The 21578-nt window shown below is 38.9% G+C and overlaps 2 protein-coding genes across 4 annotated transcripts; one reads left to right on the top strand and one right to left on the bottom strand.

The window, feature by feature from the left end:
* Positions 1–1915: 1915 nt before the first annotated feature.
* IRX5 (iroquois homeobox 5) lies at positions 1916–7962 on the bottom strand. Of its 3 annotated transcripts, none has more exons than XM_074211298.1 (4): positions 7873–7962; positions 5334–5910; positions 3759–4164; positions 1916–3422 (listed from the first exon to the last, which is right to left on the bottom strand). In XM_074211298.1, the coding sequence occupies exons 2-4, from the start codon at positions 5580–5582 to the stop codon at positions 2668–2670; spliced, it is 1410 nt and encodes a 469-aa protein (XP_074067399.1). In that variant the 5' UTR covers positions 5583–5910; positions 7873–7962; the 3' UTR covers positions 1916–2667. The 3 variants fall into 3 exon arrangements, with proteins under 3 accessions (XP_074067399.1, XP_074067398.1, XP_074067397.1); XM_074211297.1 differs by having other exon boundaries at positions 5334–5962; positions 7873–7960; XM_074211296.1 differs by lacking the exon at positions 7873–7962 and having other exon boundaries at positions 5334–6116.
* Positions 5908–20840, top strand: LOC141494886 (uncharacterized). The gene is made up of 6 exons (XM_074196044.1): positions 5908–6078; positions 6516–6636; positions 6940–6990; positions 7516–8152; positions 13866–13933; positions 18461–20840. The coding sequence occupies exons 1-5, from the start codon at positions 5908–5910 to the stop codon at positions 13891–13893; spliced, it is 1008 nt and encodes a 335-aa protein (XP_074052145.1). The 3' UTR covers positions 13894–13933; positions 18461–20840.
* Positions 20841–21578: the final 738 nt, after the last annotated feature.

Consider the following 21578-nt stretch of genomic DNA (forward strand, 5'->3'; position numbering starts at 1 on the left):
GATCCCTGGCACCGTACAAATAGCGAAATCTTAAAGGGTCAGTAAAGAACTCCACTGGCTGTGAGCCCCGCTGGAACGCGAGCGAGAAACGGACAGAAAGCTCACGAAGAAAGTGAATTCAATCGATTAGCTAAGCATTTTAAATCTCAGGGTAGAAACCACTGTGCCCTAGAGAGTTCAGTTCTCCCTCAGCTTCAACTTGGCAAGCCCAAGAGTAAGTAAGTTCAATTCGTTTTCACAAAAGAAGTCAAATTTTGTTTTAGAATTTCGTTGTAAACTATGAAGGTGGTGGTGGGGAAGAAATCTATCTTCTAAATCCACTGATGTTTCTATTGAGGTTTTTCTTAAGAGAAAAAAATAAGGTTATTTTTCTGATTTTGTCAGTAGAAAGGGTGGTTGAATATATTTGGGGAAGAATCTCAAAGGTGAACAAAGCGGTGGGCTTTGACACAGGAAATATAAGAGTATCAAAAAGTCTGAGGTTATCAATATAGAAATTGGTAAAATCTCAATTTTCGCAAAATTCATAATTACAAAATACTATATAATTATGTGCACTTTCAGCTTAGGAAAAAAATCTTCTCATTATAAATCGTGTCAAACTTAAAACTCCACTGCACCTTAAAAGATCAGGTCCACAATTTTTAAATTTCTCAAATTCAAATAAAAACCTTCTTTAGAGTTAAAAATGTATCTTTAAAAAGTTAAGTTTTGCTTGTGTTTGAAATAGCCTGCTAGAATAACTGTATGGGGTGGGGGGGGGGGGTAGAGAGAGAAATAAACGTCGCTGTTCATTTGAACTGCTCCTGATATGCCCTAATTAAAACGATATTATGTACAGACACACTCTTTTTACTCCCAGAATTGTGGCTTAATAGAGCAAATTAGTTCCTCGTGCCAGGCGTGTTTGTGTAGTAACACCCTCTGGAGCACAGAAAATTTCCCAGGAAGTGAAATTCATCGGCAGTCATTCATCTCATGGGAATATTGAGAAAGAAAAATCTCTTCGATTACTGAATTTCCAATGGTCTGATCAGTCTTGGAGAAAATTTTAAAATGTCTTGTTTATGATTTGAAGGACACCCTAACTTATATTTAAATTTTTTTGATGTCCAAATTATTAATTTAAAAGACCAGTCATTTGAGCTAGAGAGACGGAGCGAAGTTGGAAGAGTTAAGAACAAATCAGATTGATTTCATAATAGTCCCGATAATTATGTAAATCAACTTAAACAATGAAAACAACTTTGCAGAATAGAGGCCTGTTTCAGGCTTGATTATATCCTTTCCCTCTCTCTTTCTACCCCCTAGTATCTCTTTTCTCAACTCTTCCCGCCCCATTCCCTTAACACCACTTTCCAAGTGTGCTGGTTTGAAATTCAGGACAAGTGTGACACCTACCTGTGAAAGCAGGGAACCATTTCCCTCTGCCCACCCGGCAGGCCAGGACAAAATGCTGAGCCAGAATTGACAATTGGGGCTCTATTTGTGTTGACAGAATACTAATTTAATTCAATCAAACCAAAAAAATCAATGCAAAATTTTGTTGGGGGTGGGGTGGGGTAGTGGTGTCGGCCAAACCGGGTGCCGGATAGTGATTTGGGAAAGACTTTCCCTGGTGGATATTTTCAAATGCATTCCTCACGTTAAGCCCCAAGTACCTTTGAAATAGTAATAAGGGCTAAATCCGGCATAAAATCGAACTCATTAGCTAAGTTCACCAGCTGATTACTTTGCATAAAACACGACACTGATTGGAAGTAATTAGGTTAAGCGATGGTACTCAGTGTATCTTATAGCACACTTTTCTCTCTCTCTTCCCCGGGGTGCCTTATTGGACAGTTTTGTTTTCTTTCTCTGCCCCCCCACCCCTCCCCCACCTCTCACCATAAAAAGCTTTATTGGATCCTCTTTTCGGTTTACCCGAATCAACCTTAATCCTGATTCAGATTTGAAGTTTTGGACAAATCCAAAGTTCTTGGGGCCTGAAATCTATTTCGTTTATCTTTGACTTAACACGCGAAGTTCTAAATATTACTTGTACCCTTAAAATACTCATTTTAAAAAAGTTTCAGTAGCAGCTTTTTGTTACAGATTGTGGGAATTAGTCTAGATTTCAAAAAACAGTAATGAATGGCTTTGGTTATGTTAAAATCTCTTTTAATTAAATATTTTGCATTTTACAAAGGCGACTGCAGTTTTTTAAATCTAATAAGTATAACCTGTTTCCTTTCTTTAATAATACTTTAGCTCATACCCAGAAAAATCAATAGGTGTAAAAAATTAAATTAAACTTGTATTTTTTAAACTATGAAACAGCTTGGGAAAACACAAATGTATATATTTATATTACAAAACAACATTAAATGCCTGTACAGGTGTCTTGATTTCATAATTTACTTCAAAGATATTGTATTATCAATTTAAATACAAAATGCTACATTAAATATACAGAATAAGATTTAATACAAATCCTTTTTTTTTAATTTTTCTTTTCAGTTGGTTAAGACATTTTTGGTGGAGATGTTTACATTTTTATGCCACTCATCTCCATAAACTATAAACTTTTGGATAGGAGGGTTTATTTTTCTCTCTTGGTGTTGGAAAAATAACTGCCAAGGCCATGTTTTAATAAATTAGAAAAGTCCGGGGCCGAAGCAGCCCGCGTTAAAAGTCGGACATACCTTTCTTCAGTTCAAAGGGAGAGTCTTTGCACAGGTCTAGCTGTGATTGGCTTCTGAGCATTTTTGTTTCTTTAGCCAAAGCGTCCGCTCGGTTCAACACGGTCTGGTTTAATCCATTGAAATGCGGGCCGGGGGCTGGGGCTGGACTCGGCCCGGGCCCTGGATGGCCGTGCAGGTGGCCAAAGGAACCATAGTTCGTGTAGCCGGGATAGAAAGGGGCAGTGTAGTAAAGAGGTCGGGACAGAACTGCACCTCCCGGGAATGGGCACTGAGCGGAGGGCGAGCGCGCTGGGGAGGGAGACGATCGGGTGCCAGCCAGGGTCTGTCCGGCTGTGGGCCCTTGCCCTGGGGGAGGGCCCTCACCACCGCCTCCGCCTTCCTTGGACTTGTCCGAAGAGGTGGCAATTTCAGCTAAAGACCACAGTTTGGGCTTGGCTAGTACTGCCTGCGGCGGCGAGTGAATAACCGAAGGACCGCTGGGGCCGGAGGGCAACTCTCCGTCTGGGTGTGGGGCTGGAGCTCCCGGGGGATAATGTGACGAGGGGTCCTCGCCCAATCTTGCAACTGGGCCAGAGGGAGAGGGGCCACCAGCCCGGGGACCCACTGGGAGAGCGTCCAGTCGGCCCTCATGGGACTCTTTAAAATCCGAGTCGCTCAGGTTCCCTTCGGCCTCTTTGCTTGCGGGGGTATGGGGCCCCTGCAGTCTTTCGCATATAGGAGCCACCTTCTGATCTCCCCCTGCCATCGAGGAACACAGAATTAGGGATGCCTGAGCCCTCCCTCGGCTACCCCTGTCCACTACGCTCTAGCTCCCAACTGAGCCCCCAGTTCGGTGACTGATGAGAGGCAAGCACGGCCAGATCCTCGGCCTTCCTGCCTTGCTCTTCTGGTATGCCCTAGTTCACCATCCTTCTTTTCCTATCCCCCTCCCCTCCCTTTCCCCCACTTTGCTCTTAGATACTCTCTATTGACTCTCTTCCCTTTTCTGTCGGGAGATAACTTTCAAGGTTTTTTCCACTCTCCCAAGACTTCTTCAACCTCAGCCCTGAATCCCATTACTTTGCGCCCACCAACCTGTTTCTGGAGCCTCGGCCTCTCCCTTATCTTCTGGTTTCTGGGGTTCATCCTCATCGTTCTTCTCTAGGTCGATGTTTTCTTCTTCTTCCTCGTCCTCGCTCCGGTTCCTTGGGGTCCAAGTCATTTTGTTCTCCTTCTTGAGGCGCCTCCGTGCGTTGGCGAACCAAGTGGAGACCTGAGTAAGGGTCATCTTGGTAATGATGGCCAACATGATCTTTTCACCCTTGGTGGGGTACGGGTTCTTGCGGTGCTCATTCAGCCAGGCCTTGAGTGTTGCCGTAGCGTCTCGGGTGGCATTTTTTCGGTAGGCTGGATCCCCATAGGGATAGGACCCTAAGGGTGCAGCATAGGGATGATATCCTAGGGACCCCGCCATGCCTGGGGTGTGGTCGTAGGGTGAGCCCTGCGGAGGAAATAGATAGTCATTTAGAATACGGAACCAGAGCCGGGCAGGCGCTAGCTGTTTTGTTCGAAACAAAACACTGATTCCACTCTAGGAGGGGGCACAATCATAGGGCACAGCGTTCTGGCCTACTGTGGAACAAATCTAGTGGGCCTAGACCCTTAAGGAAGCAAGGTGGTTACCTCCCTCCATCCCGCTCAAGACCCCCAAGATCACTGAAACTCTAATTCTCGTTGCCCACAACCTCAGGGTGGGCAAGGAGCAGTTCCTAGGGAAAGCGTGGCGGTGTGGTGACACACCACAACCCTGCCTGCCTGGGCATTTCTGCCTTTCTCGCTCACGGACGCTGCCACCTCATTCTTGACAAAAACCCGGGCAGAGGAGCAAAGGAGCTTAGACTCTACAGAAGCCGAAACCTTTCGTCCTCCTTCGAACCTTGAGACTGACGGGGTGGAGAATTACTGCAGAGATGCAGAAGGTAAATGAAAACTAAGAAAGGAAAAACCCAAAGCGACTACAACCGTACTAAACTGGGACCACCAACAGAAACCGAGGAGCGGTTTAGAAAAGCGCGCCGGTTCCAAAAAATCCCGGTTGCACCGCAGCTTGAGGGTCCCTTCGGAAATGTAATACCTCTAAATCGGATTGCAGAGATAGGATTACGGATTTGCAGTATTTTGGAGAACTAATTAAAGGCGAGGTAGAAGACATTTACTTAGGTTTATCATTTCTCTCCCCATTTTAAAAAAAAATGGGATAAGGAAAAAGGATCGCGCGAAGCAAGGTGCCCAGTGTTTTAATTAAACCATGCACTTTAATCGTCAATCGCTGCGATGCAGCTCCCCCTGAAATCCCCTTTTTGCAAACTCTAGGCTTTCCCCTCCCACCCGAAAGATCTCTTTTCTTCCCTGAGAAAGCATTCTGACAATTTTCTTAACACAAGGGCTAGCTGGATCCAAACAGTTGAAGTTTGGAAGGAAGCACTAACCACTTCATTTGTTCCTCTTCGGAAACGCTAGGATAGCCTCAGCAGGCAAAGAAGCCCTTTGCTTAGACAGCGCCCCCCCCACCCCCCAGCCCAGCCCAGCCCCCCACAGACGGAGGAAGGCACAGCTCTGTGCCCGAGCCGCTGGCCGGGCAACCCGGCTGGTTCCCCACGTCGGTCTTACCACGTACGAAGTGAAGGCGGCGGCCGCGGCGGCCGCTGGGTCGGTGCCGTACTGGAGGTGAGAGTTGTAACCCGGGGAAGGCGCGGTGAAGGCGGTAGATCCGGCGTACGGAGAAAAAGCGGAGCCGGAGGAAGAGCGGCCAAGTTCATCGGTGCGAGGTCCCGAGATGACGCTGGTGCTGTAAGCCGGGCAGGAATAGAGCGCCAGGGAGGCAGACGGCTGGTACAAGTAGCCCTGAGGGTAGGACATGGCCAAACAGAGGCATACAGTGCCCGGTGCAGCCGCGGAACGGAACCCGGTCAGCCCCCTGGAAGCAGAGGTGCCGGGGCGGCTGGGCGCCCGGCACTGGCAGGGCGGGCGGCTAAGCACCTGGCCTCCGGGCTCTCCGCGGCTCCGGCGGCTCCTGGCTGGCTCCCCGCGCCTGTGGGGCTAACGCCGCCGCTGCCTCTGCTCCGGCTGCGGCTCCTCGCTCTCAGGGTTTTTTCTTTTTCTTTCTTTCTTTTTTTTTTCCCTTTGGACTGGGGCGGGGGGGGGGGGGGCCCTCTGGTTTTTGCTTCGCAAAGGTCCTGCCAAGATGCTAAGTTGGAAATTGAGGATTCTGACGCCTTCGACGCGCTCCGAAGCTCCTCCTTCCCGGGGTGTTGTCAATGGAAGGAATGGCAGGATCCTGCTGGGCGGCCGCAGCCAACCCGGCCGGCAGGAGCGCCTCTCCCTCTCCCTCTCTTCCTCTCCTTCTCCCTCTCAGGCTAGCTGGCTGGTTCCCTTGCCCCTCCCTCCTTCTGTCTCGCCCTCCCTTCTTCCCTCCCTCTTTTACTCCCCCCCTTCCCGCTCCCCTCCCCCTTTCCCCCTGCTCCCTCTCGGTTGCAGACTCTAGCGCGCCGGCCCCTGGATGACAATCACATCCCAGCCGCGGCGATCAGCTCCAACTTTCTTCATTAGCTAACTACTGTTGGAGCCGTCACATTGCTGAGGATTTATCGCAGCCAGGATGGCCCTGGAACACAAGCCAATCCGTTCATGAAAAATAAAAGAAAGGAGATTGGATATTCGCTCATTTATTTCCTCTGTTTTCTTTTCGCAGTAAATAATTGAGCGGATAAATAGCGGAGCTAAGAGTCTAGGTGTGCAATTGGTTGCGCGGAGACCCCTATCCTGCCGAGGCTTCTTTCTCTGCCACTTTAGAAAAGTCTGATGGGCGGAGACCGCGAGGCAGTGCTGTGCCCCGGAGAGAAGACTACCACAGCAACATTCAGGAAAGGTGGAGCGACCCGGCCAGGTCGGAGCAGGACGCGACCAGCAGCAGGTGGGCAAGTAAGGGGCTTCTTGCATTAACACGTTTGTCTCCCAGGCTTTCCTCCACTGTAGGGAATGCCTGAAGTGGGGCGGGGCTGGTATCTAATATGTTTCTCTCTCTCTCTCTCTCTCTCTCTCTCTCTCTCTCTCTCTCTCTCTCTCTCTCTCTCTCTCTCTCTCGTTTTAATGAAGTGGGGAGGGAAGAAAGAACGGGAGGACTTTGAAGGAGGGAAGTCGGTGGCGGACACAACTTCTCCTTCGCTTCAGCGAGAAGCAGCCTAAGTAACTACTGCTTGGTGTTCTCTGTACCCAGGATCAACCATGCCTCGCAGCCTGCTTTCCTGTTCCGGCACCAACACGCCCAGTCAGACTTAGGGTTCCTTTTTCTCTCCACTCATCTCCTCTCTAGTCTCTCTATGACTACATACTCCCTCACTACTGAATCTCTTACATTCGAACACACACACACACACACACACACACACGTGTACCAGTAGGAAAATATTTATGAAGCCTGTAGGCTTGCCACCTCTTGCATATACAAATGCAGAAACCACACACTCATAGGCACAAAGATAGAACCAAATAACGCACAGAGACACAGACACGCAGCCACCAGGCTCCCACTCAGAAACACGCAAAAATCTCAGACAGATCCACATTTATCTGCTACGCTACGCCGCACACTGGTACACACTTAGTTCCTAGCCTCAGACAAAGACACATTCAGAGCCACAAACCTTATATACATTAATTTAAAAAAAAAACGCAACAACACTGGAGGGTCAAACACGGCCACACAGCCCCTTTCTTCAAACCCGCATTCATGTTGGAATCTCTGCCCTCTCCTTATCCTCCTGTCACCAATTTCCCGTCCTAGAGTGACGAGGCCACGGTATTTCAGACACTTGGTCATGGCCAGTTGTGCAAGGAGACAAATACTTAGCTAACTCATCCTCTCACCGCTACTCCACACACCTCCCACATAGACCAGTATGCACAGACTCACACTCAGGTTTCCTTGGTGTGCACAAGGCACACTCTTCTTTCTGGCCTCCTGCCTACACTAACATCCCCACAGGCAGACTGTACACACTCTCATCCCCCCGCTCTTCTAGCGGCGCCCAGACTCCTCCTGGACCCGGCCCCGCCCGCCCTCCTAAGTTCTTCCCCCGCGATCTAAGCGGCCCAGACTACATTCTCCGAGAGCCTCTCTGTCCGCCCCGCCTCCCAGCGTGGCTTTTACCTCTGATTGGACGCCGGCTTCAGCGGGCTCTGCCCTCCGCGTCCACCCACTCCTCCTGGCAGAGTCGCTGCGCCGCGGCCGGGGGTGGGGCTGGGCGGGGCGCCGTGGGCGCTATTGTCATGGAGACGAGAAGCCGGCGACGTTGGCGGCTTGACGGAGCCGACTGGACCCTGCGCCGCCGCGGGGCTAGGAGCGCAGAATGGGGGGCGAGTTGGACGCGGCCCGGAGCGGGAGAGAGAAGCTGCGGGGCGAGCGGAGAGAGAGCGGGTCCCGGCGGCCGGTGAGAGGGCGGCGGCGCCGGGGAGCGCCCCCGCTTGGCCGGGCCGAGCAGGCCCCGGAGCGCCCCCGCTTCCCTCCCTCCTTCCCCCTTTCCTCCCGCCCCTCAGCGCCGCGCCCCTCGGCTACGGCTGCGGCCCCTCCGCTGCCCGCCCTAACGGCCGTCTAACGGCCCAGGGTGGCAGCCAGCAGCCGGCCGGGGCGCGCGCCGCCCGGCCCTGGGGGCCCGCGCGCCGCCGCCTGGGCCGCGCAGGTGAGGCCGGGGCGGCCGAGGGGCTGGGCCGGCCCGCGGGCGGAGGGCTGGCTGCAGGCGCGCTGGACACCCGCAGCCCGGCTCTGTCTTCCGGAGGTCAAGGTCAGGCGGGGATTTCCCCAGGACCTGGGGCAGGGTCCGGGGACACGGGGGAGGGGGTGCGGCGGACGGGACGGTCACGCCTCTGCGGACCGGCCTCCCCGCGCTTGTGCACGGGTGTGCGTGTGTGCCCGAGTGTCCGAACCTGCGACATCCCGGTCCGCGTGTCCGTGGCCGTGCGCGCGTGTGCGCGCGCGCGCTCCCCAGCCCGCGCAGCCTTTCATGTGTTCTCCCCTAATCCAGGGGCTTGATTAATGAAATGGAGCCAAGAAGGTTTGTGCCACCCTGAATGCGAGGGTCTGTCAGGAAGACGTCCTCATTACAGATTCCACCACTACTTAGTGCTCTCCATCTTGAGGGCTGTAGAGTCCTGCGAGATAGACTGGAATCTGGAGAGTTTGTGGTTCTATGGCTGTGGTTGTCACTTTCGCTCTCTGTCACATTTAAGGCTCATTTCTTCAGGATGTCTCTATTTTCTGCTTTATTCGCACATTGATAGCTCTGTTGCAGGAATGGCCACCGCAGCCATAGAAAAAAACTGTATTAAAATGTGAAAGAAAGGACTAACCTTTAGCTATTTAACTGAGTTCAGATATGGTGAACCTAATGACAACTATTTTAAAAGGAAATCTATATAATAAGCACAGCCCTCAGCCCCTCTTTTTTCAGTTTGGTCTTGGCTACTGCATATTTGAATTTTTATCTATAGTCAGCTAAAATACCAGTTTTATGATTTGTTAACCAACATAGTTGGCAACAAGTATATGTCCTGTGGTCCCTTTATGTCAGTAAAACTATTCTTTTTCTAAAAAGAGGAGCTATGGCTACACTGTCTTGACTGTGGCAATACTTTATATACATATATATATATATATATATATATATATATATAACTGATTGTCATTTGAACTTTCTTTTACATTTTACTTTAATTGGAAGATAACATTTGTGTTGAGATTTCTAAAAATTAGAATTCACCTCTTTCAAGTGTATAGTTATGAAAGAATTAGATGAAAAAATCATTTAAGGGTTTATTTGTCTTATATAGATTCTGTGTCTATATTTCATAAAACACGTTGTACACAGTAATTATAACAAGTAATTATTTCATTTTCCATTCCATTTCCATGTGTGACAGAATTTTTCCCCAATAGTATTATATATGAATCCATTTCTTAGTATTTCTCTTCAGGCTTGATTCAGTATCCACATAAAATACAATTGTCATAGCAGAAAGTTAATAGACTTTTTCCTTTTATTTATTTCTTCAAATATTAAACTTTAAAGACTAATAAAACTAAGGTCTGCTATATTTTAAAGATCTAATCATGCTTGTGTGAAACAAAACTAGCAAAAGGAAAGGCAACAGATTGGTTCTGTCATATCACTTTGCTGTTTTGGAGTGTACTTAAAGGATTATGATTGATAATGCTGTCTTGCCAAAGAATGTTGACACAGGTGTTCACCCTTATCTTAATTAAGATCCTGGAAAAAATGTTGTCTATATGGTGTTATAGTAAGGACACTATATTTTTAGACATTTTTGCTTTGGGAAGATTTCACTCTATCCAAAACCTTACTGAAATTTTCTCAGCCCTCTGGAGACAAGTATTGTATTAAAAAAAATTAATTAACATCAATATGGTATTACTAATGCTACTTGTGACTTATAGCTTTATCTTGTATGTTATTGGTTTTCTTTGTATTGTAAATTGATTGAATAATGGTGAATAATTTAGATAGCAATGTGTGAAATATAATATTTTAAATAGATTTTAATGAGAAAGTAAAATCCTACTAATCAATACATTTTAATAGAAGAAAATTTAAAGTATGGAACACAGAAATGCAATAAAATATATAATGTGGATGAAAAAGAAAATTCATCATTCTTATATGATTTTATAAACCCAAGTCCATTTTTTCATATTATAAAGCAACTAATCTCATCATGATTATAGAATGCCCTGTTTTTGTTTCAAAAAAATATAAGTATGCAGAATGAAAATGAGGTAATTATTTCTTCTTTCAAAAACAAATAATCATGTATTAGTGAAGTAATATCATGAATATACTATTAATATTTTAAACCCCTGAATTTTAGACTGTTACCTGTAACATACTAATACTGTATTAATACTTGTCAAATTTCTGGTCAGAAAAAAACAATACTAATGCTGGTATTACTTATTATAAGAGTTTAGTTACAGATTTTGATATTAGTGATGCAATAATATTTTAACTCTCTACAGTCCATTATTTCCAGAAAACTAATTGTATATAACACTTTTTGTATTAAATCACAGTCCAAAAAGTAGAAGGGAAAGAAAAGAGAAAGATGCATTGGGTAGATCATAGAAGCCATGTGTAGATCACAAGGCCTTTCCTCACATCATATTTAGCTAGGTAGAATTACATGATAAACTATGTATTTAGAGAAGCGATATAATTTTTTTTTGCTGAAACTAAAACAACTTTGTTTGAATCAACTTTTATTTTTATTGATTTTTTTATAGATTTTTTTTCTCTTTAGAGTTAATATGACCAAACATCTTTAGGATATTATCTATTTCAAATCTAAAAAAAATTCTATAGTACAACTGTTCTAAGAAATACAATGAAATTTTAGACTAATCTTTTATTAAAGCATCAAGCTTAATTAACTGAATCCTGTTTTTATGAATAATGCAGTGATTATAAACATAACATCCTAATAAAATAGGAAACTTTGGAAATATTTTAATTGTGCAAAAATGGCTAACAAAAAGAGATAGGATTTTTATAAGTATTGGGTGAATTAAATTTCTTATGAATATTTTGTAAAAATAAAACACTGAAAAATTTGTCTCAGGGGTCTCACATGACATCTTGAATATGGTGTCAGTGTAATGAATAATGTACAATCCACAGTCATCTTACAACTATTTTTCCCATTTTTGCTTTAGTCCAGCGTGCCTTAGAAAGTGGTCTTACTCATTGTTAAACTATTAAACAGAATGAATTTTCTTAATAGAATTGTGGCTAACTTACAGTAAGAACATATATTCCATACATTCCTATTCACCAATACAGCTATTAAAATACTGGTTATCATGTCTCCATGAACAAACAGTGTCTTTATATGTGTGACATACTTATACTTCAGTTTAATTTGGCAATTATCTTATTCTTTTCAAAACTGAAAACTGGCATTTTAAAATCTTTAATTCATAATCCTTTCTAGTAAGACTTCAAAAGTAAGACTATAATTTTTCATTTAATGCAATCATCCTTTTTTCTTTTATTCTATAGATAATGATTTTCCAAATCTTGATATGTCAGTTTATTTTCTATAATAAGAAGTTGTGTGGCAATGAACACTTGAAGTTCATATCTGACATCTTTAAAGTTCTTACCAGTCTTCTGTAATTTGTTAAATAGTACTACTTCCATTTTCTTTGCTTGTGATGAGCTTGATAGTTCCCCAATATATCTGACTGTTGACTGGCTGGGTCATTTTTTTAATTATGGATTCCTCTGATAATTTCTTTCTATTTTTACCATTTTATATTCTTGGTCTCCTTTCACCCCTTTAAAATACTTTCTGCTAGGTAAATACCAGAAAGAAAACAATAAATTATTAGTTTGCTAGAAATATTTGCTCATATCATCCAGAATCAATTAAACAAAACATAGAGCTTTATGTGAGATGTGCTGCTGTAAAGATTTAAACAAATGCTTTGAACAAATATGTCATTATGTTTCAAATAATGATCAGATCTGGCTTCAATTAATTAATATAACTTTGTAAGTGCTATGGATTCTTCACATATAATGCTACCACCCCTTCCATCAAGTCAGTTTGTGTTTTATTTTTCTTTCTGGTATACTCTTACCAAATCTCCAAAACACTTGTGAGATTGTATTTACCATCTTGTGATAAAAATTGAAGTTTACTTTTTTATTCATGTTCTGCATATTCGTATTTAGATATCAAAGACTTTTCTAATTATTGTTCCTAACCTCTTTGTGCTTCTTTTCTCAATTACTAATATCTCCTCTAATGTTGGCCTCCATAATGGAGTATTAAGTTTTACGTTATTATTTGAGTATTTTCTCCCTCTTTGGGAGGACTGGAGATATTATATGGACACATCATATGGACTAATTAGACATTGCTGTTAATATACATGTATTTGCACATATAAATAGTCAGCAATAAGTCAAAATTAATTCAAGCTTTAGATATTCTTATATTTGGTTCCTTGTATGATTGCCATTTTCCAGATATTTTTGTAATAATTATTAATTTATTCTTTACAACATTCTTTTAAATTTTATTAAAATCACTTATTAGAACTTAGATCTTGCCATGTGTGCTTAGTTATTATGAAGATCAAATGCATATAGATGTGCTCTGGTTGCTATCACTAATTCAATTTGAATTCTTATTTAGGAGGTAAGATCCTCAGAAGAACTGTAGCATTTATGATTTGGGAAGATTGGTATAGTTTTGTCTAGTAGGCAGAGCAAGATACAAGAATTCAAAATATTGAACTTTATGTGCTTGCTAAGAAAAGTGTTATGCAAAAAAAAAATCCTAACAGATTAATTTTTACTGAAGGATATTATAATTTGCATAACCTTGGATGGAAAACCTTATGATTTTATGTAATTCTTGTTCAGATTATAAAAATAATACTTATATCAACCAGATATAAAATTAGTGTGTTCTGTGAAAAGTTACCTTTTAAATAATATGAACTTGTTTTTAATCTATTAATAATAATCTCCATTGAAATCTGATTTGTTTCTTTGTATTTTATATACCACAGAAGCAAAAGAAAACAAAAAAATATATACATATACATTGCAATATAAATGAAATGTTCTGTTGATTAGGTTACCTATTAAGAAAGACAACATGAACAATATAGTCCACTTAAGCTTTATTGACTGTAGGAAGAATGTACATGCATTTAACATATATCAAATTGATTAAGTTTTTTAGCTATTACTTTCACCTAAAATTATTCTCATATTGTGTGTTATATTCTAGATATGATGTAGTTTTTTTAAGGAAAAAAATTAATTACTAACTTCCCTTTTTTTTGGACACCAGTAATAGTGATGTATTTCTCATGAAAATGAAGTAAATAAATCCTTGAATGTGGAATGAGTTCTCATTGGTTAATGGAAAATGGTATTGGAAATATCTTGAACAGAAAAAAACAATTCCATATTTTAAGAAAGCTAACTTTTCCAAGAATTAAGTCAGTTGGGCTGTTGGTGATGTAATGGAATTTAACTTTAATTCATGGGGAAAGATAGTGTAAAGTTGAAGTTAGTTGTGGGGGGGGTAACAATTGTTACTTTTCTTTTTAAGATTCTACAATCAGTGGTGGATCTTCTAATATGAAAGAAGAAAAGGAGATAATTATTCGAAGATTTAAGGTAATTTTTTCATGTCAACATTTTTCCTTTCTAATCCTAAACGATTGTCACTTCTAGGGACTTTTATAGACTAATGTTTCTTCCAGGTTCTAGTGTGGAAATATAAATATTCCCCTGCAAAACAGTTAAGCTGACTACTTAGATGATTATGGACTGCATTAGAAGCAGCTGGAAAGTATCCCTTAGGTCATACTCAGCACCCTACAATAACTTCCTTCCTGAAGTAAGAGCTGTGATTATTTACTCCCCTCTTGCCATATATGGCATTTTAGTTTATGGTCAAAATTTCAAAGATATAGAAAGCCTGCTGTTTCTCCCCATGTTTACTTCCTAGTTTTCTGCTTATTTAAGTTTGGAATATACTTTAAGGTTGATTAACTGACTGCTAGAGCTAAACCTCAAGGTGTTAAATGCAGCCAAAAGACTTGTGGATAACAACTGGGTTCCAGAATTCTGTCAGAAAGAGATGAGTCCTAAAGTAATAGACATGAAGCTCATTTACATGAGTTCTTTTTTCATGCTACAAAGATGTAGGTTTCTTTCCTTTTTACTTTAAGGCTTTGTGCAATAGACCTTCTTTTCTCCCTTGGTACGTAGGCTTGCTTGCTTATTTTGCAGCTGTTGTCTGGCTTGGCTCATGGAAGACTTTGGTTGTTTTATTTTGGAAGCTAACTTAGATTGATTTTGCATGTGTTATGTTTTCATTTTCTTAAGAGCTTAATTTTGCTGTTAAAAGAATCCGTCTAAGATTTTTGAATGGTAAAAAATAGAATGGATTCAATTTGTTATCTACACGGAGAGAGCCTCTTTCTCATGATGCTGTGTTGCCATGGTGAATATGCATGTTAAATTAAAAACAGAGTAAAACCCTTTCATAAAAGAACAATTACCAGGCCTAAGAATGTTTATTCAGGCTTAAATTGTGTACTGGTATTTGTGTCTAATTTTTTTTAAAGGAAAAAGATACACTTTTCTGATCAGTAAAAATGTTTGACCTTTAAATTTTTCTATCTATGGAATAATATTAAAAGAAAAATAAATAATCAGTGCTCTGGTGTCCAGTTATATAGTTAGAAAGCTGGAAAGGATACAATGACTAAAATAGATTCTTCCCTTAAAAGAACTAGTATCCATTTGCAATTTAACCTTTAAGGAATCTGACTCAGTGTTCAAATTGGATCAAATGTATTGGGATGTTTCCCTTTGCTATCTTGTTGGTCAGTCTCATGCTTTCATTGATAACTATGTAAAGGCAATAAATAGTTTAGAAAATCATAGAAATGTGGTCTATAAAACATTGTGACCAGAAATTATTTCATTGAAATGGGTTGTCAATCTATTTAGAAACAATTCAATATTATTGCTAGGATTGGATTTTTATCTTTCACAAATTGGATGAGTAATTATTTTAAACCCTTTAAAATATAATCCAAAGTTGCACTTATTAAGTATAAAGAGGAGATTTAGTTTAAATTTTATGTAGGCTTTGGTCCCCTTTCTTAAAATAAGCTGCTATATCATTATGGACATGGAATTTCATATTTATGGAAGTCAAAAATAAAATATATTATTTGGACAATAAAGATCTTTAATATTGAGTTCTTTTAGAAGAATGATCTGATCTCATTTCCTCTTGCAAAAATAACACAAACCCCCCTTTTTCATTTTCAGTGTTGCCTTTTAACTGAAATTTAGACTATAAGATGGATTTTTTTAAATGTTAGGGCATTTATGAATAAATTTTAGAATTATAGGCTAAGTAACAGAATCACTACATAGAAAGCAATATTGATTAATTTAGAACTGTGAAAAGAGGGCAGACATTTCTGTTTTCAACTGAAATTTACTAATGTAACAACCATTTAAATTAAATGTTTGTTAACATAATAGTGATGGCATTTCTCCTCCTCCTCCTTGTGGCTTTGTCCAAATACATGTTATAGTGGCAGTTGCGCTGACTGTTAAGTACTTAAATGATGACACCATTATGTGAAGTGATTTTGAAATGAGAGATTCTAGCCAAGAATTACATCTGCTCCCATCTCCTTCAAATCATACTCTCTGGCAGTGCAGATTATGATTGATTTGTTTGTGACAGATTGCAGGAAACAGTCATTGATTTTTCAATATTTTACCTTAAAATTATTTACAGTTGTAGCCATGGGGAGGTATTTCCATGGGCTGTCAGCCCCTGAAAGACTGGGATAATATTCCCTGCTCTCTGACAAGACAAATTACCTGTAATGAGTGCAGTAGCTGAAGGGTATACTTTTATTTTAAAATATGTCAATAACCCCAGTGACTAAACGAATATTGATTTAGCATAATGAAGCCTGAGTAATGTGAAAATGAGCTCTTCAAGGAGCATGGTTAAGACTTTCTTTTTAGCTGGTAGCAAGAAGCTTTTCATTCTTTTCTGCTAGCTTCTGGAAATATGTGGCTTTATAAGCAACTCATTAATAACGATAGGTAGAATTCTGTATATGATAACCAAAGTCTCAATATTTTGCCATTACCTTTAGTGATAATTTCAGAAACCTTATTTTGCATTTTTCATTTAGTTATGGAATAATTATTGATTTTCTTCCCAACATTATTTTTTAACCACTTTAACAGAAGAGTAAAAATGTAGCTTTGGAACTGCAGATAATGAATATTGAAGGAAAACTAAATAAGTGGACATTAATAAAAATTAGAATAATTATTTCTATATACTTAAGTGATTGAGAAGAGAGTTAAACATTATATTTTAACTTAACAGTAGTTGTAATTCTGTATGACAACTTTTGATATCATTCTTTTTGTTTTTAAATAGTTTATTAAATTATATTTTCCTCCCATTTAAATGATACTGAATCTTTTATGAAATAGATCCCCATACAGAAATTCTCTGATCTAAAAATGATGGTGGTAGTGAGTATGTAAATTTATGGGCATAGTTCATCTAGGAGCATGAAGTCTTTTCATCTGAGTAATTATACCCATAAGTCATTTCTCCCAGGGAAAAAAAAAAAGGATAAAATCTAAATAATGCCAGTATGTTATATAGAATATAGAATAGCAAACTGATGTCTTTTACAGGGCCTAATTCAATTTAGAATAAGTAATGCTAATGTTAATAATGACAATCAGATCTTTTTATGAAAACAAGACAATGTGTAAAAAACTTTAGATAATTTAGCTGTGAATGAATTCAGATCTGTGAATTTGAAGTATTGAAATAATTTTAAAAAACACTACCTAGAATATATATTTATTGTTTTGATTTCTCCTAGGAATTAACTTATGTGATATCTGTCAATCTCAGAAGTTATATTCTCACTATAAATTTGATACTTCATAAAATACTGGAGCCATGATTTCATATGCAATAAGATTTAATTTCTCTGTTCCCCTAAAAATCCATTCCTTTTTTCTCCAGAGATACTAAAAATATGATAATAAAAGGGGAAGCACCCTCAAACCAACTCTATAATTTGATTTGTCTCCTAGACTCAGCTCTGAAACTCTTGATTTGTTTCTCATGCATAAGTTGGTTGAATTCCTATCATACTGTTTCTTCATTTGAACAATGTGTTCTCTCTGACATTTTAAAATTAAAGTATACATACTCCTTGGGGGGGGGGGGAGTACCTACACTATACAAATTAAATTGATCTTATTTTTATGGTAGAGTGCAACAGTAAGACTGTAAACAATCAATACTACTTTATCTCATTTCATTTTACATTTTATTTTAATAAATGAAAAACTATCAGAAAAGAATATGAGGATATGAATAAGGAACAGTAGGTTCATTTGGAGGAACTATTCACTTTTGTGCACTAGATACCCCAGTTTTCATCCTGTCCCCATATTCAAAATAATTACCTATCTCTTTAGGGAAAAGAAAAATAAAGGTATTGTTTATACTGCATTTTTGAAACATTTCAGTGTCAAGTAAATGACCTCATGCTCATGCAGTTAGTTTAAAAAGTGATAAATACCAAATATTTACCAACAAGACTCATTTTTCCTTACTGAATATGTAGTTTAAACACATATTTTACTTGTCATATATACCAAACCAGTTGCATCTGCTTTCACATATATATTTACATATATGTACATATGTATGTATAGATATTACTACCTATTAGTCTAGTTTTAATCAGATAATCCAATATAAGCATAATGAAATTTTCAAAGAACCCTTAGCCCTCTATACAATGATATTGCCACTTATAAGGAGCAATATAAAAACTTGCAGTTGTCACTGTGAAAGTTAGGATGCTTAATAATGATTTTATTCTATCTAGCTAATTTGATCTCTGTTAGTATCATTTTTAGCAACCTGCTTATTCTCTCATGAGAAGGTTAATTTTGTTTTTTAAATAACCAATTTTTTAATGTTGATGCATTATTATTTTTTCCATTGATTTAGATTTTTCTGTCATTGTTTTAAATTAGCAAAAGAGCAAAGTTAAATACAATTAGCAAGTAGTAAGGAACTGAACGTAACTGAATTTCTTTTCTTTTTCTTTTTAGATTCTGTCATCTGTGAATGAACTGTTCAACAAGTTTCTTTTCTCTGTGGATCTAGATAAAAAGACATTTAAAAATCTAGTTTTCAAGTAGTTTAATTATCCCTGAATTAACCTGGTTTTGAGACTTGTCTCTAATGTTGTTATATAGAAGATAATTATTTTGTATTGGAATAACTAGTTTTATTGGGAAAATATAAGAACTACAATATTTAAAAAAATTTTTTTAAATGGGAACCTTAAAAATAAAGTTTAGTTGTGTTTTTAACTTTTTCTGAAATTGTCATTTATTGGATTCAATACGTTTGCATCTCAATGATAGATTCCCCATCCAAAGCATTTTTTCTCCAGTCATAATTATTTTAGTAAGTTGACATTTTTAGTGGTACCTTAATTATTTTCAATCCTGTATGAAAAATAAGAGAAAAAAAGTTTGAAAGACATTCTATGTCTAATTTTTTATATGTTTGTATTCTGAAATAAATTAAAAACTGTAACAAAAAGTTATTTCACTGATAAAAGCATTTATGTATTTTGCATCTGATTTGTGTAAAAAGGATGAAAATATTATGTCTGTATATTTTATATAGAATTAGTGATGCTAGATTATCTCCTTTTTGTAAAATTCTAAGTTTGTAGTCCTTTTAACTCAGTAGTGTTTCTCCAAAACTGAGGGAGTCCTCAGTGGCAATAACTCTACTCCATTGGACTATCCTTCAACCAAATAATTGCTCAGGGAGGAAATTTTGTGAAACTGGTAGAGACTAGAGAAACTTGTGAAAATTTACTTTAGGATTGTTTTCTGAACCACACTGGTGTGTACTTATTCCACATCTCGAAGATTTTGGAATATTTAATAGTTCAAAGCTCTCTGATTTCATGGTTCAAAGATATTTCTCCAGTATAAATTGCAACCCACTGTTGTTCTTGCTGTTTTGCCTGGGTCATAGTAGGCTCTGTTTTCTCATCTTATGATCAAGAAATTGAAAAACACAATATTTGAATCATCCAAGAGTATTCCCCCACCCTTCTGTAATTACAAGTGGTATTCATGAATTCCTATGCCGGGAAAAAAAAGTCATCATTTGGTAGCTAACCAGCTAGGCTGGGTCTTGGATGACAGATATATTGTCCCCAAGACGTACTTAAATCTTTTCAAGCTGGGCATGATTCAATTCAATTCAACAAGCATTAATTAAGCACTTAACTATGTCCTAGGCACTGAGATCTTCCAGAACTTATACTCTGTTGGCACAGTCATTGAAAACTTCAAAAGTCATCACCATAACAAGATGAAAGCATTGAAACAGGATTTTAGTAGAGAATGTTGTGGTATGACAATTTAAGAGCTCTCAAAGGAATTTTATGAACCAGGGGTTTATACTGTGAGGTCCACAAATTTATTTTTTAAATACTTTTATAACTATATTTCAATATAATTTGTTTCCTTTGTAATGGTATGTATTTTGTGAATTTTAAAATATTCTGACAAGAGTCTAATAAAGGCTTCCCCAGATTGCTAAGGAGTGTGTGACACATAAAAGGTTTTATGAACCCCCATCTATAAACAATAAAATTCAAATTTTTTCCCAAAACATTCAAAAAATTTTTTTCATTTTTAAATGAATTTTAAAAATTCAAAACTTCAAAATGAGCATTCATTATGCACAGCAGAATACAAAAATATGATTTTTATTATTAAATCTTTAATATACATTTATTTCATATGGTTTGTTTTTAAAAGACTATTTAATGAATTCAACACATTACTTTCAAATCGGTCCAGTTTATGCTTCAGTTCTAAACTTTTTTCTATTCTCTTCTGTGCATTTTAAAATTGTTTCATGTCCTTATTTTTGGTATCACCATTGCTAACCTCTACTCCCCACAACTTCCTCCCTTAAATAAAAGCAGGGAGAGGCAGACCCTTTTTCTACTTAGCATAGTCAAGTAAAAAGAAATCTACACAATAGCACTAAGTCCATCATCTCTAAGGAGGTGGATAATGTGCTTCATCAGAGGTCCTCTGAAGATATAATTTTTCATTGCTTTGATTTTGTTTCTCTGTTTCAAAGTTTTCTTTTTCTTACAAAGTTGCTGTCTTTGTATAAATTGTTCCCTAAATTCTGATTCTACTTCAGTTCATACTTCCTGGTGTCCTCTTGAGAACATTTCATCATTTCTTAGGTACATTGATTTTTCATTACATTCGTTTACCAAACAGTTTGTTCAACTGTCCCCTAATTGATGTCCACTTTACTTAGTTTCTATCATTTTTTTTTCCCTTTTGTAAAGGGATATTGGCCAAATGTAAGCCAGAGTTTGGAGCATGAGTAGTGTTTTCTACCTGATCTATATCCATGGAGAGACTTGGTGAGCCTACTTTAGTGTATATACATATATATATACATATATATACATATATATATATATATATATATATATATATATATAATGATCCTACTCCCTGATTCAGATAGTGTTCATATATTCTGTGACTTGTTTACTGTATAGTGATATACCTTTTAATTAACTGCTGATCTAGACTTGAGTGTGCAAACAAAACGCATGTGCAGATGAAATCTCTTATCCCTGTTGCTTCCAAATAAGGAGAAGGAAGCTGCAGCATGATGAGAAGTTGCCCCAGCTGGTTGCTTTATCTCTTCACCTAGGCTACCTTGTGACCATCTGGGAACAGATGGCACTTCAGTTTTTTCTGTTATGTTTCTTCTTTCCTCTTCCTAGGTGAATGGTTATCAGATGAAATAAACTTGGTTACATAAAATCTTGTGAGCTTCAAAAGGTCAGAAGAACCATTAAAGATTCAAAAATTGGCATCCACAACAAATTCTTTTAGTTGTTGCAGAAATGGTGCTAAGTGAGGAGAAAACTCTGAGGAAAGGCCTGCTTGACCTAGACATTGAATTGACCTGACAGCAAACAATCTGCCCTACAAATAAGGGAGTCAACTTGTTTTCAGGCTATGCCATATCTACAAGTGAATTGTAGAATTCACTTGGGACTGTTTAATGAAATCTGCTTTTGAGTCCACTGACCCAAGGCCTAAGGTGATACAAGAGGAGTGGACTTTTCATTTAAGATGTTTTTATAGTAATGGGTGA

Source organism: Macrotis lagotis, chromosome 1 (genome assembly GCF_037893015.1).
Source record: "Macrotis lagotis isolate mMagLag1 chromosome 1, bilby.v1.9.chrom.fasta, whole genome shotgun sequence".
NCBI lineage: Eukaryota > Metazoa > Chordata > Mammalia > Peramelemorphia > Peramelidae > Macrotis > Macrotis lagotis.

Coding starts and splice junctions, on each gene's coding strand:
- IRX5 (XM_074211298.1), bottom strand. CDS start 5,582: ATGTCCTACCCTCAGGGCTACTTGTACCAGCCGTCTGCCTCCCTGGCG. Junction 4,165..5,333: donor CCGCCTTCACTTCGTACGTG/GTAAGACCGACG, acceptor TTTCCTCCGCAG/GGCTCACCCTACGACCACAC. Junction 3,423..3,758: donor GGCCGAGGCTCCAGAAACAG/GTTGGTGGGCGC, acceptor CCTCGATGGCAG/GGGGAGATCAGAAGGTGGCT.
- LOC141494886 (XM_074196044.1), top strand. CDS start 5,908: ATGCTAAGTTGGAAATTGAGGATTCTGACGCCTTCGACGCGCTCCGAA. Junction 6,079..6,515: donor CCTCTCCTTCTCCCTCTCAG/GCTAGCTGGCTG, acceptor CTGCCACTTTAG/AAAAGTCTGATGGGCGGAGA. Junction 6,991..7,515: donor TTCCGGCACCAACACGCCCA/GTCAGACTTAGG, acceptor TAGAGTGACGAG/GCCACGGTATTTCAGACACT.